The sequence below is a fragment of the Miniopterus schreibersii genome (genome assembly GCF_964146895.1).
Source record: "Miniopterus schreibersii genome assembly, chromosome: 15".
Lineage (NCBI taxonomy): Eukaryota > Metazoa > Chordata > Mammalia > Chiroptera > Miniopteridae > Miniopterus > Miniopterus schreibersii.
Genome location: NC_138115.1, coordinates 36,143,971 through 36,161,533, shown reverse-complemented (window position 1 = coordinate 36,161,533; position 17,563 = coordinate 36,143,971). Strand labels below are relative to the sequence as shown.

The window sequence follows — 17,563 nt, the reverse complement described above, 5'->3', positions numbered from 1 at the left end:
AGGTACACTGTTCTGTCCTTCTATTTAACTAGACAAAAAACAACATACATTTCCTTAGGGCTAACACCAGGACAATGAACCATTAGCTCACTATTATAGAACCAAAAAAGCATGGTTACTTCTTAGTCGCCAAGGCAGAAAGATTGTGCGAACAGAATCTTCAACTCATGAATTACCTTTTATGATGAATGATAATGTACCACCTATAATGTTGAGCTATAACAATAGTTTTAATTTAGCAGAGCTTTCCATGGTAATATTAGCAACTTATGTTAAGACCAAGCAGAAGGAAATATTGAACAAATCTTAATGGAAATCATTACACGGATGACCTATACTCTCAGAATATTTATAAGTAAATGAACAATTATTCTATGTCCCCATTTAAGAAATGAAAGAAAGCAAAACAACATTAGCCCGAGGTAATCTTGAGAATCCACAGATGGTTCGATTGGATATATTTTTAGAATCTCCGTGTTTATTCTCCGCCCTTTGTTCTTGTGATTCCTCTTTCCCATTCCTCTTACCTCACCTGACCGGTTTCCACGATTGGGTCCATCCAGACACTCCAGCGTTCTCAGCGATTTGCATTTTTGAAGTGGTCTTTACTGTATTTTGAAGATGCTATTGGCTCTGTGTGGGGAAAGAAAGAAACCCAAATACACAAGAAACTCTTTAATCATAAGCTGAATTTCCAGGAAACAATTGTTACCCCTAATGTGTCACTGGGCCACATACGTTCTGTTGTGCAGGCGCTAGTTAGTATATGCAGAATACAGACAATTCCTCTTAAGTATTACAGTGATAAGAACTGCTTGAGTGCTCTGGAGATGGAAACGTGCTTCCTTTGCTGCATCAGCAGGCCAGAATGTAAATTCTTAATTCATACTTGCTTTTTTATTCAAAACTCTTCAGAAACATAGGTCATTTGATTTTCTTATAGCAATTAGGGATAATAATACTTAGCATACACTTAATAGCACATAGGAATACCAAATATGTATATTCTCTCTGAGTTGAATAGATAATTTTCAACATGCTATATCACTCCAACAAATGGAGCTGGGTAAACTGGCTAGTTCAGGTCAGCGTGGCCGCCCTTGATGTTGTACCAAATACAGAGCAATGTCATAATAACCTGTATTTTATTTTTACAGTCCCCATGCCTTATAAAGGAAGTCCCATGGGTGCTAATGATTAATAGCAGTGAAAAAGTTGGTGGACAATAAACTCACAAATAATTTAGTCATTCCAACTGGATTCATAATATACCCTTTAGTGTGGAAATAATGCACCACAACAAAACAAATCTCAAATAAGCATATAGATTATATAATGTGGATACATATATAATTCAAATTACGTATTTATGTATAAATTAAGTGTGTGTGTGTGTGTGTGTATATATATATATATATATATATATATATATATATATATATATATGAAGTTGACTAGGAGAGTGATTTGTCTCCTCACTGCCAGGAGGGCCAATTTCTCTCTAGCAACAGGACAGAGAGATTCCTCTTGATTCTTTATTATTTCTTTTTTCTCATGTCAGCTGTGTTTCTGAGGCTCTGTGTTGAGCATAGTCAGATTAGGAATCCAGATAAACTATGGCCCCTGTTTTAGTTAAGATTAGGAGGTAGCTACAGGAGTTCTTCAAAAATAAATTACAGTCTATTTTCTACAAAAGAAAATTAGAAAGCTGGAGACAATGAGAAACAGAATGGAAAAGTAAAGGACACAGGAAAACACATTGGATGGTACCATCGATTGTTACCAAACATTAATTTGTTCTTTATTGTGAGCCTTTCCATCAGGAGAATCTCCATCAAGTGTAACATGACGTTTTCAATGAATGTCCTCGAGGCAACAGCAGGAAAAATTCTCTCTGTGTTGCAACAAATGCTAACCCTGAAATTGAACGGGAGAGATCAATTCAAGTCCAAACAATAACATTTAAACAAACAATAAGAAACGCTCCGGGTCAAGGAATGATATAATTAAAAGGCAGCCTCTTGAGAACTGAGAAGGTTTGGGGTTAAAAAAAAATAACCCAGTTTCAATAAAAAGAAACTTGTTGAAAAGTGTAATCATAGTTCAAAATAATTCACTTTTCGAGAAAAATACGAGTAAGTGGTTTTTTACACGTTCAATTCAGAATAAGATATTGAACCTGAGCATACAGAGGATAGGAAGGGCTGCTTTAGAGGATTTTCATTACAATTGTTTTGATTGTCTTTGTTACAATCCTTGCAAGATCTTAGAGGATGTGTGATTGTTATTTCTATTTTTTTTTTATTTTTTATTTTTAGAAAAGGAAATGGCTAAAGAGGCATCCAATGATATAGTGTATACCCAAGTGGTGAAGATAGAAACATTGTTTTTTTGAGTCCTTGTCAAACATGAAGTACTATAAAATGTGCATTTAAAGAAGTAAATGACAACATAACAATATTTTCACGAAACAGTTTCTGATTTAATACCAAAGTTTCATTTATACAGTGTATGTTTTCTAAACCTCCATCCTTAGTTTTGAGATTTGGAGCTGACATGTTTCTGATTAACATGTATCACCTTGAGTATGTCTGTAATACTTTTGAAGATTTTTTGTTGTTGTAATTTTTAAATAAGTTTAGACTTCACAAGAATTGTAAAAATAATACAAAGAATTATTTATACACTTTACCCAGATTTTCTAAATATTCACCTCTTACATAACTAGAGTTCAGTGATGAAACCTCTACACGCTATTAATACTTAAATCTATAGACCTATTTTGCCAGCTGGCCCACAAGTGTCCTTGTACTGACCCAGCATCCAATGTAGGATGGGGGTGCACTTTGTTGCCATGGTTTCTTACTGTCCTTGTATCTGGAAAGGTCTTTTCATTGACCTTTGTCTTTCACAACCTGATACATTTCAAGAGTGCCTAGTAGTTAATTTATAAAATGTTTCTTAGTTTTCCTCAGTCGCATGTTCTCTCGCGACTCTGTATTTGAGGTAAGAATACCAAAGTGATGCTGCGCAATCTCAGTGCACCACGCTCAGCTCAGGCTCATGATGCCTTCATGTCGTATTGATGAGGGAGGGGCATGTAACAGAAATAGAACCACAGTTGTTTAATGACTATTCACCTTACTAACTATAGATAAGGGGTTTTCTTACAGACCCTGGGAAACTGGAGGATGTGTTGCAAGAAGAAAAACAGGGCTGTGAAAAGATAAGACGTCTCAGAGCCTGGATGGGTTCATTACTCAGAAAAGAAAATACATTTTGAGAGCAGACCCAGGACAGAACACACTTTGACTTGATTGCCGTGCCTGTCCTCTGACCCCCTCCGGGAGTTTGCCTCAGGAATGCTGACCATTCTCCAGTCCCAGGAACAGGCTGAGCTGTTTTTAACATCATAGAAAATTAACTCCCGTGTTATCAGGCTTCAAGATCCTGGAAGGAGAGGCATGGAACACATACCCTGCGGCCCTTATCCTGCCCCACCACCTTGCACGTAGCCCCTCTCCCTTACCCCTATGTAATCAGCCAGCTAGCGGGAGATGTTAGAGCAGAATTTTCAGGATGACCCGCTGCTCTCTCCACACCGCTGGCATTGTTGGAATAAATGCTCATATATGATTCAACCTTGTCTCTGCTTCATTTGGCTCAAAGCGGCCTTGGACCCGTTTTGCGTCCAGTTTCAATATTACAGGTGAAGGGAAGGTGGTATCTGCCAGATTTCTCCACTGTGAGGTTACTATTTTTCCCTTTGTAATTAGTCTGCATCATTTGGGGAGATACTGTAAAACTATATAATTATCTTTTCTCTCCTCAGACTTTCGCCCAGCATCCACAGATGATCCTTGACTGAAACAATTATATTTCTTTCATTCCTTCTAAATTTATTAGTGGGAATTCTGCCTTAAGGAAGGACCATCCTCTCTCCATTGTTTTTCTCATTCTTTCAATTTTTTAAATCCTTATGAACTCATGACTTCTTATTTTACTCTATGGGTAATTCTTTGGTATTATCGTTATTTGATTTCTTGCTCTAATTTTTTCTCTGGGACACTTTTGAAAATCAATCTGTTAGAACTGGCAAAGAAAAACACCATACCTACACAAACAAACACTAACTCAGGCTATGAAAGTAAATTCATGTGAGCTGGTAAGGTCCCTTTTAGGGGTAAAGTTCTTTGCTATGGATGTTTCCACACACTGGAATGTGTCTGATACAATTTGCTACCGCTCCTTTCTGTGCCTGAGTTACATTCATGAGGCCAGAGCCCATTACTGGGTTTGAGAAATGGTTTTTCTGAGCTGAAGTATGATGATCTGCCCTTAGGCTATATCTTGGGGCTCAGATAGCCACTGGCCTTGCTCTACCTTTAACCCTGCCTCAGGTTGTCACCCACACGACTTCACAAGTCCATTCCTTATATGTCTTGAGAATCCCCAAACACAAAAAATTTCTTTTAGCTTTACGTTTCTAATTTATCAAAATAATAGCATCACTGTTCCCCATTCAGGGGTCCTTTCAGGATACACAGGCTGTTTTCTGCATTATCCTAGATACAGACCCTGAGACCCGGATTCATCTATAAGTGGAATATTTGAGATATTGAGATGATACAGAGAGAGACGTGATAAAAGGAATGGAAAGCAGCCAATGGAAGGTGTACTATTAAGCCATCTCTCACTGTGTGCAACTTAAGCTAAATCCTGCTTAGACTAGAAATTGATACAAAACACACGCATCATAATTAGCCAACCTGAAGTATTAAGCAAGAGGAATATTTATATACTAATTCTGGAGAACCAACGGTTCAGAGTTGTTCCTTGAGGTATTAATTCCTTGGCACTCTGCCTGTTCTCTGTGTGCACACACACATAAGCACACAGGCAGTGGGGTTTTCATAGTTCCAGGAAAAGAAAAAAAAAAAACAGCCAGTTTCTGCAGAGCTCCAAGTACTGGAATTTGGGTAAAAGGTACTAGAGTTATGGGTCGGGCACTGACAAGATCTGCTACCCAAATCCTTTGCAAAAAGAATCATGCCAAGTAGGTAGATGTTATTTTCATTTTATAAATTAAGTAACTGAAATTTGGAGAAGCCAAGTGACAGGCTTAAGGTCACATATGATAATATATGTACATGAAGGACAGGGCTAGACAATTGCAGAGCACATGGAAAAATACAAAGTCTTCATTTCCTTTTTCTAGAGCTCAGAGTTGCAGGTATCTGGTTGACTCTTACAGGGAAGAGATTTGTTCCTCAGCTTTCTAAGCTGAACCCTCGGGCCTCTCGACCACATGAAGTCTTTAGACTTACTTCAAAGTGCAAAATGGCATGAACTATCTCCATTTCTCAGTAATTTATATTTTGCTGCTCTGCTCAGTTGATACCACTGAGTAATGACCTATATTTCATTTCTTGCTGATGTTACCTGCACACTAGGCAGCTTCTATTAAATTCCTAATGTACCAAAGCAAAGGTAAATGGTTGATCAGGAGATGGGCACATACAGCCCAAAGTTTCCTTAGGGTCATCTACCATGAGATAAAGCCAAACTAAGGTGCTGAATTAAAAATAAATAACTAAGTAAGAGAGTATTTAAATAGCTCCAACTGCTTAAGGTAGAAAATTGGTAGTATCTAATACATTTGACGATGTTTATACTTGTGGTAGGCTAAATAAAGGATGGCTCTGAAAAGATACTCATTCTAAAATCTAGAACATGCTACTTTACATGGTAAAAGGGACTTTGCAATGCGATTAGGTTAAGGATCTTAAGATGGGGAGGTAATTCCGGATTATCTGGGTGAGCCCAGATAATCACGAGGGTCCTTGGAAGAGGGAGGCAGGAGAGTCAGAGCAGAGATGGGACGTAGAAGTGGAGGGGCAGAGTCGGGGAGAGATTGGAAGATACAACTCGGCTGGCATTGAAGGTGGAGGAAACAGTCATGAGCCAAGGCATGCAGGCAGCCTCCAGAAGCCAGAAAAGGCCAGCAAATGAATCCTCCCCTAGAGCCTCCAGGTGATGTAGGGCCCTGCCGGCACATTGATTTTGGTCTCGTGAATCCCATTTCAAACCCTGATCTTTAAAACTCCAAGGCAATAAATTTTGCTTTGTTTAAAACTACTAAGTTTGTGGTGATTCATTGCAGCAGCAATAAGAAACTAATATAACATCCTATGACCAGTACTTCTATTTCTAGGAATAGGCTTTAAAGAAACTCTCATTCATGTGGCCAAGATATTCTGGCACCTTTTTTAATAGGAATATTTGGGACAGCTGGATGTCCATCAGTGGAGAAACAGATAAATAATCTAGTCTCCTGATGAACACCAAATGAATGAATCAGAAGATATATCAAAATGCAATAAATCACAAAAATGCAATGTTGAGTGAAAAAAATTTTTTTCTCCGTAAAATGTAGGTACAATATGATGCCACATATGTGAATTCTTAAAATATTAAAAATAGTACTCTATATTAAGGATACATATATATGCAAAAATGTATGCTCATAATATGAAATCATGTATGGAAAGGATACATATTCAATTAAGTGTTACATCTGGAAGAAAGAGGGGGACTGAGATTGAGGAGAGAATATCCAGATAATTCAATTGCATAAAAATAAAATTAATAAGACATGATTAAGAGATACAAACAGCGAGGAGAGAGGAGTTAGTAAGACATATTTTCAAACTCAGACAACTGAATATTTGTTGATAACTGTAAGCAAGAGTGGCAATAAAGAAGGAATAAGAGCCTGTTTTCGGGAAATATAATTATTTCTGATTTGATTTCAGTCTCCAAAGTACTTTCTGTAAGTTGCACACAGGGGGTGATGTAAGTATATCTACTATATTTCCATTGTCCTCAAGATGATTATATTCTAGCTCAGGAGTAGGCAAATTATTTTGTAAATGGTCAGACAATAAATACTTCAGACATTGTAGGCCATTTAGTCTCTGTTGCAGCCACTCTATTCTGCTGTTATTACATGAAAGCAATCATAAACAATTCATAAATGTGTTCTAATAAAATTTTATTGACAAATACAGGCAGTAGGTTGAATTTGGCCCATAAATCGTAATATGCTCTCTCCTGTTAGACTAAATATTTTACATTTCTTCACACAATCATGACTATAATTTTACTACCCTATTGATTGAAAAGTATACATGCACATATAAATTTATGGGCCCCCTTCAATAATTTCATTCCTCCCCAGGGGCTGAAGGTTAAGGCTTGGGGAACCACTGTTATGGTGCAAGTAAATTATTAAAACACAAAATTGAACATACCAGAAAAGAGATTTGAACAAGGGTCTTTGGGAACTTACCTAGGGGAGTACTCAATAGTTGGCATGTTGAAAATTATACAAGCAAAACCATGGAGCCCCCATATCATGTGGTGTATCAGCAAGGAAGGTGAGAAAGGGTTATTGATGTTATTTGGTGATACCATAGGTTATGTGCAGTGGTGGGAAATTAAAATGTTCTCAGAATGTGATTTAGAAATCAAGGGCCTTATATGCTAAATCTAAGACCTATGTTGCTGGAACCAGGAGTGCTCATTGTTGCATAAATATTAGGATAATCTATTAATTTGCATCATAATTTGGTCCTTCACTTCTTCCCCAAAAGAAATACTTAAAGAAAGTAATATATTTTAGAATATTTTCTTCCTCTTAAAATAGTCATGAGGTTTTTCCTGTAACAGATCAGTCATAGGTTCAGGAAAAAACACACAATTCCAAGCAAACTTATTTCCAACACTTCCAAGACCCAAAACTGTTCAGACCATTGAAAAATTTCACATTTGACAGAAACTGGAGACAGTGCTGGAAAAGCCCAAATAGTAAGAGCTTTTAGTTCATAAAGACTGAAGGGAGAGAGACCCCTCAGAGAGCTGAAGGACCAAATGAACTTTTGCTCAGGGAGAAAAGACAACATCATTACATTCTCAAGTATTATTATTATTATTTTAAATATATCTTTATTGATTTTAGAGTGAGGGAGAGAGAAGAAGAGAGAGATAGAAACATCAATGATGAGAGAGTCATTGATCGGCTGCCTCCTGCACACCCCTGCTGGGGATCGAGCCCACAACCCGGGCATGTGCCCTAAATGGGAATCAAACCTCGATCTCCTGGATCCTAGGTCGATGCTCAACCACTGAGCCATGCCAGCCAGCCTTAAGTATTATTTCTATAATTTTGTTATAAAAGCAATACATATCCTTAATCAATGGACAAATGTATTTTGAGAATCTACAATGTAAAAGATCGTGGGATAGGCATTGTGGGACAGTCCATGTAGTGGGCAGAATCCTAAGATAGCCATCAAGATTCCTGCTTCATGGTACACAGGGCTCATGGAGTCCTTTTCCCTGGATGTGGGAAGAATATTTAGATACAATATTATATCAGTCCAGGGATTTTGCATGTGTAATGATATTACTAATAAGTTGGCTTTTGAGTTAACCAAGTTTAACTTATTAGGCCAATAGGAAAGGAGTAGGTGAAGAAAGGAAAATGGAAGGGAGATGACTGAAGGAGTGTTTCTATTGTCACAGAAGTAGCGCAAGGCCCGCCACACCCAGGAAAGGGGCATAAAAGGAGAGCTCACGGAGGAGCAAACAGGTTCATCTTCACGGGGACCCAAGGGGCTTTGGAAACATCATGAGCAGGTTTAGTTTAAAAAAATTTTGAGAGTGATTCTGGGGATAAAACAAATGTCTGTATACTTTAATACTGATTAAAAAGCTCTTTCGGTCCTGCTTTGTCTACTTTGCTCTCTTCACCTGACTCCTCCAGAGCCAACAGCCTCAGATATAGAACTATAGTAGCCCGCCCTTACCTGTGGGGGGGTGTTCCAAGCCCCCCAGTGGCTGCCTGCCACCACAGATTGTACTGAACCATATATGGTTTTCCTGTACATACATACATACCTATGATAAAGTTTAATTTCAAAATTAGGCACAGTAGGAGATTAACAACAATAATAATAAATTGAAAGCACTTTATGGCTTGTCTTTGGCACATCTGAATTGCCAGCATCACTACCCTCGCACTTTGGGGCCATTATTAAGTGAAATAAGGATTATGTGAACACTAACCCTGCCATGCCGTGACAATTGATCTGATAACCAGGACAGCTACTAAGTGACTGATAGGGAGGGTATGCAGCGAGGATATGCTGGAGAAAGGGATAATTCACATCATGGTCAGGGGCGGGGGGAGCGGCAGAGCTCGAGATTTCATCACGCCACTCAGAATAGCACGCAGTTTAAAACTTACGAACTGTTTGTTTCTGGAACTTCCCATTTAGCACTTTCAGATCACAGCTGACCACGGTCACCGAGATCTCAGAAAGGGAAGCCGCGTGGAAGGGGGTGCTTCTGCGCTTGGCCCTGTCTCCAACGCACCGGTAGGTTTCCCCCTGTAGCCTTGCCAACGCCGTTTCGCCTCCCTGGTAGTCTTCCCGGTTGGGCCAAGCTGCCTCTTCGCCTGTATTTGCAAGGAGCTCCCCTGGCAGGTAGTGAGTGTGTCTGTCATAGCATCGATCACGCTGTTTTGTGATTATCTATTACCTTCGCTGTCTCCCTCACTCTACTGCGGCCGCTTTGAGCTTATCAAACGGGCCTTTAATCTCTGTACCTTTAGCCTATCAAACACCTGACACATATTAAATGAACAAGATCCGCTTTTATGAATGAATCCCTGTGATCAAACATCCATTTTTTAGAAACACAGTTTCCCATGCTGTCAGTGTCTCCCTCCCTAGCGTTAAAAACACACAGATATTTTATCATTTTATGAAGACCTTGAAAGAAGCAGGTGGCACAACCCGACAGGCGTCCCGAGAATACTGGAGTCAGCACCATAAGGAAGTGTCATAATTGGAAGTACGGTCAAGTTGCTATGACTGAAGAAACTCAAAACAGAAAAATGGTGCAAAGGCTACAGTGACAGATTTGTCAGACATGCAGCAGAGGAATTTTCCCCCCTGATCTTTTGCAGTTTCTCTAGTATATGACGTGTCAAGCACAAAGTACTCTGAGCGGTACGTGGAAACTTCAGCAGCTCTTTTGATTTCATCCCGTTGCTAGAACAGACTCTATTTTGAAATATGACAATACCCTCTGATCTCTTTTCCCTTGTTTTTCATTACGAAGTACATTTCCAGGATAATAGGATGCCTCTCTTTTAGTAGCACATCTGTTCCTGCTCCATTGTGTTCACTTGAAATCATAATTTCCTCTTTGGGGATGTACAGTTGGTGGCGAGCAGAGATGATTATGATGTAATAAACAGAAACGATGACTTCAGGTGGGTAATAATAGTCACGAAACTAAGGTTTTGGCTTCCAAGTAAATTCCTCTGCTGATTGAAGTAAGGAAAAAGGAAACCGAAGCATGTGCAACGCCTGAGCAGAAAGGCCTCAGAATTGAACGGCGTCTCTCAGTCGGATCATCTCTGATTTGAGGGTGTCTATTTCTCATGGCTTGCGTCGCAGCTGTCATAACTAAATACATTTATATTGCCGCATAGACATATATTGCATGTGTATATATTTTAAATCACTTTCGGTTTATTATTTGATAATATAAGGAGGAGAAACTTTCTTTGCAACAGGCTTGGATTGAATCCTGGATGAAACACTCTGTTTTGTGACTTGACCGCTTTGAGCCTCCAGGCCTGCTTCCGTAAAGCTTTAGACGAAAGTATCACCGTCACTCTCTTTGGTCTTTTTTTTTGTGATCAAATAAGTTAGGATTAAATTGTGTGTCTTTGCTGTTGTTAACTTTTCCGGGTTTTAATTTTGGTTTTGTTGTGTATTTTTATATTGAACAATTGGGAGGCAGGTGGAGAAATTTATTTGACTCTCCTTCAAATTAGGACAATTATGCAACTGACAAGGACGGTGATTTTCAACCTGGGTGCCGTGGCACACCAGTGTGCCACAAGGATTTCTAAAACCTGCAGTATCTAACTACTTAGTCAGGATCACTGACCTCTTTTCCCTTAGATTGTCCAATTTTTTAAAAAATGACAATAGCCAACACAACAGTAGCTGTCTGGTGTGAAAGAATCAAAATTATACGTATATTTTCTTTGTCACATTGGCAGCACATATACTTTTTGGCATGCCACAGAATTTTATTAATTGTTTTACTTGTGCCATGAGATGAAAAAGTTGAAAATCGATCCCTGGGCTAAGAGTTTACAAACATTGTTGCAAGGCTATCCTGTAGCTTTCTTTCTATTTTCCTCCCTAACAAATCCTCAAATTTCTTCAAAAAATGAAACAAAACCGACTGCATCCAATTCCGTTGGAAATAAACAGGCTTTACGCAAGCAAGTTATGACTGTCCATTCTTCCTCTCCAGCCCCTCACTTGCCCAGCTGCCCCCCTACCCAGAGATGGCCGTATTATCTGACTTTTAGCTCATTAGGCAGGAGAGACCACATGGGAAATCTAAAAATGATTTCACTTCTTAGCAAAGGGAAAGCTCCCTTTCGACCTGCCCTGCTCCCTTCCTGTTGCAATGCGATTTGTTAGGTCCTGCTTGCTGGGAGCTGGAGTGACCATTTTGCCACCATGAGGCAAGGACGAGAGATGATCGAATACACTCACATCCCCGATATCACTGAGATGCTCTTACAGAAACAAAAGAGAGAGAGAGAGAGAGAGAGAAAGAGAAAGGGAGAGAGAGGTACACTTCCATCATTTGCACATAAGTTAACATCTTTCTTTTTTTAAGCCACTTTTTGTCTTTTTGTCTAGTGTTCTGTTACCCACAGTTGAAAACTTTCCTGATAGAGTCAAAGGCCCTTGACTGTGAGCTGCGGTTTCCATCGCGTGAGGATCCGTGGAGCTGGGCGCCGGGCAGCAGCCTCCTCTGTGGTGCAGGCTCTTCATAAGCCTTCATCAGAGACAGTCTCCATGCAAACCATCCGGCCACAGCTGGAAAGGCCTGCTAAGCAGCATGGTTAAAATCTAGAAAGCAGAAGGGACCTAAAAGATCCACCCCAAATGCCTGTTTTTAAATTCCGCTTCTCTAACGTGACTATGTTAAAGTTGCTGAAGTGCTTTTTACAGATGATATTTGGGCTGGCATTTCTGTAAGTGGAGGAGATTATCTTTTGCTTACAATTTGTCACTTCTAACTAACTGAGGATCACGGCCGTTTAGAAGCTTAACCCCTTTAAAAGTTAGGCTTTCTTCCAGCATTTGCAAAAATCCCTTCAGCAGGCTGATAAAAATAGCAGCAGCAAAGCAATTAGCCTTAATCCCAAACATCTGCAGTCCAAAATATGCTCTCTCTCCTATTTTAGTTACACACGATGACTCCAAATTCTCATTTAAGGTCCTGACGAAGTAAAAAAAAAAAGGAAGATCCTTCAAGTAATACATATTCAAATTCAACTCTAAATACTCCCATCCAGTTCTCAAGGCAAATAATGGCCATCAATGTCAGCGAAACTTAGTGCAATCATGTTTATTGTGTGTGTGGATTTCCTGGTACAGAATAACTGAAAATTAGATTTTAGTTCAACTTAGGAAACATTTCACAGATTCCTACCAGTCCTGAGTGCTCTCAAAAGCTGGACACAAATTAAAGCACAGTACAGTCCCTGCCCTCAGGTATCTCATAGTCTTAAAGGCAGATTGCAATCTCTTTTCTTCACTCCCACATCCACTGACTTTTCATGGATTTAAAATATCATAGACCTTAGCATTTGAAGAAAGCAGTGACAAGACATGTTCTCATTGGTCATTAGTCTCGAAGCAGTCAGTTATTTTAAGGGGAACTATTATATAAGTAAACAACCCGTAGGAATTTGGTAAACTCCCAAAGCAGAAAGTGGATAAGTTTCTGCCCTGAGCCAGTGGGATACAATCTAAATTCATAACAATAATAACGAGGCAGTGCCAATTTTGTTACATCACACAATGTACAATATTAGAGTTTTGCAAATATCTAAAGTGTGATTTTGTTTGGCTAAACATACACAGAATCTTATCCCTCCGCCCAATCAAATGAAACGGTTTTTGACTGCCCGCTGACTTTCTGCAAGTAGCTTTTTGCAATCAGGGAAACTATTTCTGTCACACTAATTGTGTTTTGTACTGGCTTCAAAGTTAGTGGGCTTGGGGGGAATCTTCCTTGGGCTAGTTGTGAAGGAGCTCGCACAGGCGCCTGCAGCCTCTCTGCCCTCCCCATCAAAAAAGGAAGCAGCTGCAGGTCCTCTGTCTCGTAAAAGCTCACTAATGGCTCCCAAGTGACAGTTCTGGGTCTCTGGGAAAATAAAATAGCAAAATAAAAATTTTTAAAAATCGAAGTGCAAGAGAGTTATTAGAGGTAGTTCCTATGAGAAACAGAGAGAGAAAAAGCAAAAGTAGGCAGGGGGAGCCTTCTCACCATGGTGCGGTGTCACAGTGGTGAGAAAGGGGAAGGAGCTGGACTGGGCAGGAAGACCCTCCACCGACGGGCAGCTCCGAGAGTCTCAGCCGCCCACCAGGGAATTCCGGGCACCAAGGCTGCCCATAGAGGAGGCCCAGGTGACCCGATGCGGTCGGTGGCCCTCGAATCCCCGCCGTGCTCACTCATCGGCTGGGGGCTGCTCAGCAGGCGTGTGGCCTTGACTTGAAAGCTGAGCCCAACCTCGAAGTGCTGGGGCTCCAGCCGGTTGCACCCCTTGCGGCACGTTGTCTTTCAAAAGGAGACACGAGCGTTTCACCACCACATAAGAGTGAACAGGTGATGATTTCTAACTTTTCCTTCAGGTGCGTGGCAGGTTCCTCACAGAGCACTATGTCCACGTAAATTCATTTAATGCAATTCTCCAAATGCTACTTTAATGAACTGGTATCACGGGTTTTTAGGAAAACTCACACAATGAGCACCAGGTAGAGACCTGTCTGCCATTAACCAGCTGAGGCTGTCATTTTATTTCAGGGACACTTTTGGGAATCAGAAATCTTAAATGCAAAATGTAGAGTTGAGGTCCAACCACATAATTCAGGACCTAAAGCGGGACTAGAGTCTTGAACAAGATCACCAGGACATGGTGACGTTGTTTACTTTTCTCCCATCTTTCTCTTGGAATCTTTCGTTCTTCCTGTTGGTTTGAGGACTTTGCCAGTCACTTCACCAAGTTGGACGCCATTCAAACCCTAAGGCCTGAGACGACAGAGAGGATTGAATGAGGAACAGACAGCCCCCAAATATAAAATTGTCTCTATACAGGGTCACAGGACAGTATTTTAGATAGTATTCAGCAAGTTTTATATGCTCACCATACGAATTATTCTCTTTATGATTTTCTTTATCTATTCGATACTATCACACAATAAAATCAAATTGTTACAACTCCTCTAATTTTTTTCTTATGATTACCTTCAGTTTTAAATCAAGCAAGTCAGACTAAGAAAAATTCAATTTCTTACATGTTCTCTCCATTTAAAACCAAAGAACAAAAGAAAAAACTTGGAAGTACAAACAAAACTTAAAAATACTATTCTGTAACCATACTTAAATTAAGTAGTCAGTGACACATGATACTAATAATTAAAGATCTATCTGAAAAGGCTGCTAATGTTATGCCATTTAATTTAGAAATAATAAAGATTATCAATTTTTATACGGTAAGAAGTGAGCTGTCAATAACTGTAGCCAAAAGGAAAATGTCTTCTGTAGGTTTAAAAATTTTATAAAAATTATAACTATCATGTCAGAAATAATGTTACAATATGATTCATTGTACTTTGCTCTGAAAGCAAAGTTTGGGCTACATAGTAAAGTGAATCATATAGTTTTATTTTTTTAAATAAGAAACTGTATTAGTTATACATTTCTGCATAAAGAATTACCACAAACTCAGCGACTTACAACAATACACATTTAGTATTTATTATTTCACAGTTTCCATGAGTCAAGAGTTTTGGCACAGCTTAGCTGAATACTCTGCTTGGGTCTCAAACGTCTGCAGTCAAGGTGTGGGACAGGCTGCATTCTGATCTAGAGATTCAACTAAGGAAGAATCTACTTGCGAACCCATGCAGATTGTTGGCAGAATTTATTTCCTCCAAGCTTTATGGCTGAGTGTCCCACTTTTTGCTGCCTGTCAGTTGGAGGTTTCCTTGAGGTCCTAGAGCCCATCAGAAGTTCCTAGTGGCTGCCCACAGTTCTTTGTCACATGGTCTTCTCTAACATGACTGTTCAATTTCATGAAGACTGCAAGGAGAACCTCTAGCTCCAATGTGCTAGCAAGACAGAGTCTTCTATAACATATTGTCATCACAGGAGTGACACTTTATCACCTGTGCTGCATTACCTAAGTTAATTATGGAAGTGACATCCCATATTCAATTGGTTAGAAGCAAGTCACAGGTTGCACCCACACTCTTGTTGAGGGGAAGACGCAAAGCCATGAGCACCCGGAAAGGAGACCACTGGAAATCATCTTAAGGTCTATCTGCCACAGAAAGTTCTCTTTGTGATTAGAGGGGCACTGGACTGTAAATGAAATTAACACACACAGGCAATATAAAAACTTCTTTAGTCAGTGGATAGAGTTGTAGCCCATTATGGCTTGCTAGCTATTAAAACTTTATAGGTAGTTGTTCACATTTAATTTAAAAATATATATATTTTCAAAATTTTATGTAGTTAATATGTGAATTATAAATTAAAAAGATCAACTGAACATTCTGAACCCACCACCCAACTTGACAAAAAATATTACCAAATACCAGTAACAGTCTGTTGTGCTGCTATCACCTAATGCTGTCCTCCCACATTTCCCCAGAGGTAACCTCTATCTTAAATTTTATACTTGTCATCCCACAATTTATTTAAATACTTTTACCACATGTATACTTCTAAATCATATATTGTTTACATTTACTTATCTTTGAGCTTTACAAAAGTTGTATCATACTATATATATAGCATAATGTATACTATATATGTCTATATATTGTATATATAGTATGAAACAATTTGTGTTTCATGTATAGTATGATACCATATTGCATGTGTATACACAAACGCACACACATACATAGATCTATTTATGCATCCATCTAGCTATAGCTTTGCTTGAATTATTTTTTTCACTGAAACTTTTCCAGCATTTTAAAATCCTAGCTCTATAACTTAGACTGGGAGAAAAAATCTTGTTTATGCGTATCAAGAAGACCATCCATGGTAGAATTGCCTTTAATAGCAAGAAAATCAAAACAAAGCACACATGCATACACGCAAACCCAAAACAAAAACAAACCAAAAAAGCAAAAACCAACTGGCTGCTACTCAAATGTCTGTTTTTCCCTTCCCTTTACTTTTAGCTTTGTTAATACCTATTATCAGATTCCATATAAATGATTAATGGATATACAAGATATAGGATCAGGAACAAAGAGAGAATTGGTAAAAGGTAATAAAGGCATAGTGGATAAATAAGACTTGGAATAAAAATATATGGGCGCACAGGCACAGCCAGAGGACTTGTGGAAGTTTCCTGAGTCTCACTTCCCTCATCAGGAAAATGAGAATAAAGTATAAATAATACCATTCATGCCTGATTCCATAGTTATTTTGAGAATCAAATACATTACATTAATTAGCTCTTTAATTCTTAAGTTCTGTCTTAAAAATGGAACTCTGCCTTCTCTTTGAAGAAATGTACAAGAAGAAAGGAAGCTTTCTGAGGCTAAATTAGCAGAAGCTAAGATGAACAACGGGGAACAATGGCTCTGGAAATTTGAATGAGAGGTGGTGTAGCTCCACCACGTTGGAGAGGACATTTCAAGTTATGAGACGTCAGCTGACAACTCCACAGACTGGGTTGAAAAACAGGAAAGGAAAAGTAATTTCTGGCTGGCTGGTCCGATAATAAATTCACTCATGTTTGGAAAATAGGCTGTAACCAGAGAGATGTTACTTCACTTCAGAAAGTCCGCAAAGGGTAAGGCCAAATTAGCAAACGTTTTGTTATACAAATTGTGGGAAAGCAGCAGAGATGGAATAAAGAATTGAAAGACTGTAAATCTCTCTCACAAGGGTGTGTGCACTATCGGAGAAGATATGAGAAATGCTAGTTTTGTAGCCTTGCTATGCGGTAGCTCTTGCTAACTACTTCTTCCCAAGAATCTATTTGTTAAGGTGATTAACACTAGTGATTGCAATAAACAAACTTTCAGATTTCAGTAATTTAACACGGGCTAGGATATCTTTCTCCATCTTTTGGCTACACTGCATAAACCAGATGCACTTCAAACTGCCACAGCAGTGGAAGAGAGGATTAGCTGCGTCATCCTAGATCTTAACTGTGCTATCATAGAAATGTCACCCATTAGCTCTGCTCACAGTTTATTGGCTGTATCTATCCACATGGCTCCAATCTAATTGCAAACATGTTTAGGAAATGAGTAAGGAGCACACAAGTATTTGGTGAGCACTGTTCATACGTCTAGACCCGATATACCCCTTTGCTCCTTTCATCAAATACAGTGAATACACTCAAACTCTTCCACAGGAG

At 39.1% G+C, this 17,563-nt stretch overlaps 1 protein-coding gene across 4 annotated transcripts in view; it reads right to left on the bottom strand.

The window, feature by feature from the left end:
* Nucleotides 1-12,503: 12,503 nt before the first annotated feature.
* Nucleotides 12,504-17,563, bottom strand: part of LOC308567966 (uncharacterized protein) — a 433,265-nt gene continuing 428,205 nt past the window's right edge. For 3 of the 4 annotated variants that reach the window (XR_014000420.1, XM_081160216.1, XM_081160215.1), the window contains one exon: nt 12,504-14,202. Coding sequence is in view for 3 of the 4 variants with exons in the window: in XM_081160216.1 (XP_081016342.1) it covers nt 14,189-14,202 (14 nt within the window). In the remaining variant the exon portion in view is untranslated. The remainder of the gene's footprint in view (nt 14,203-17,563) is intronic. The other variant, XM_081160217.1, reaches the window with a different exon arrangement.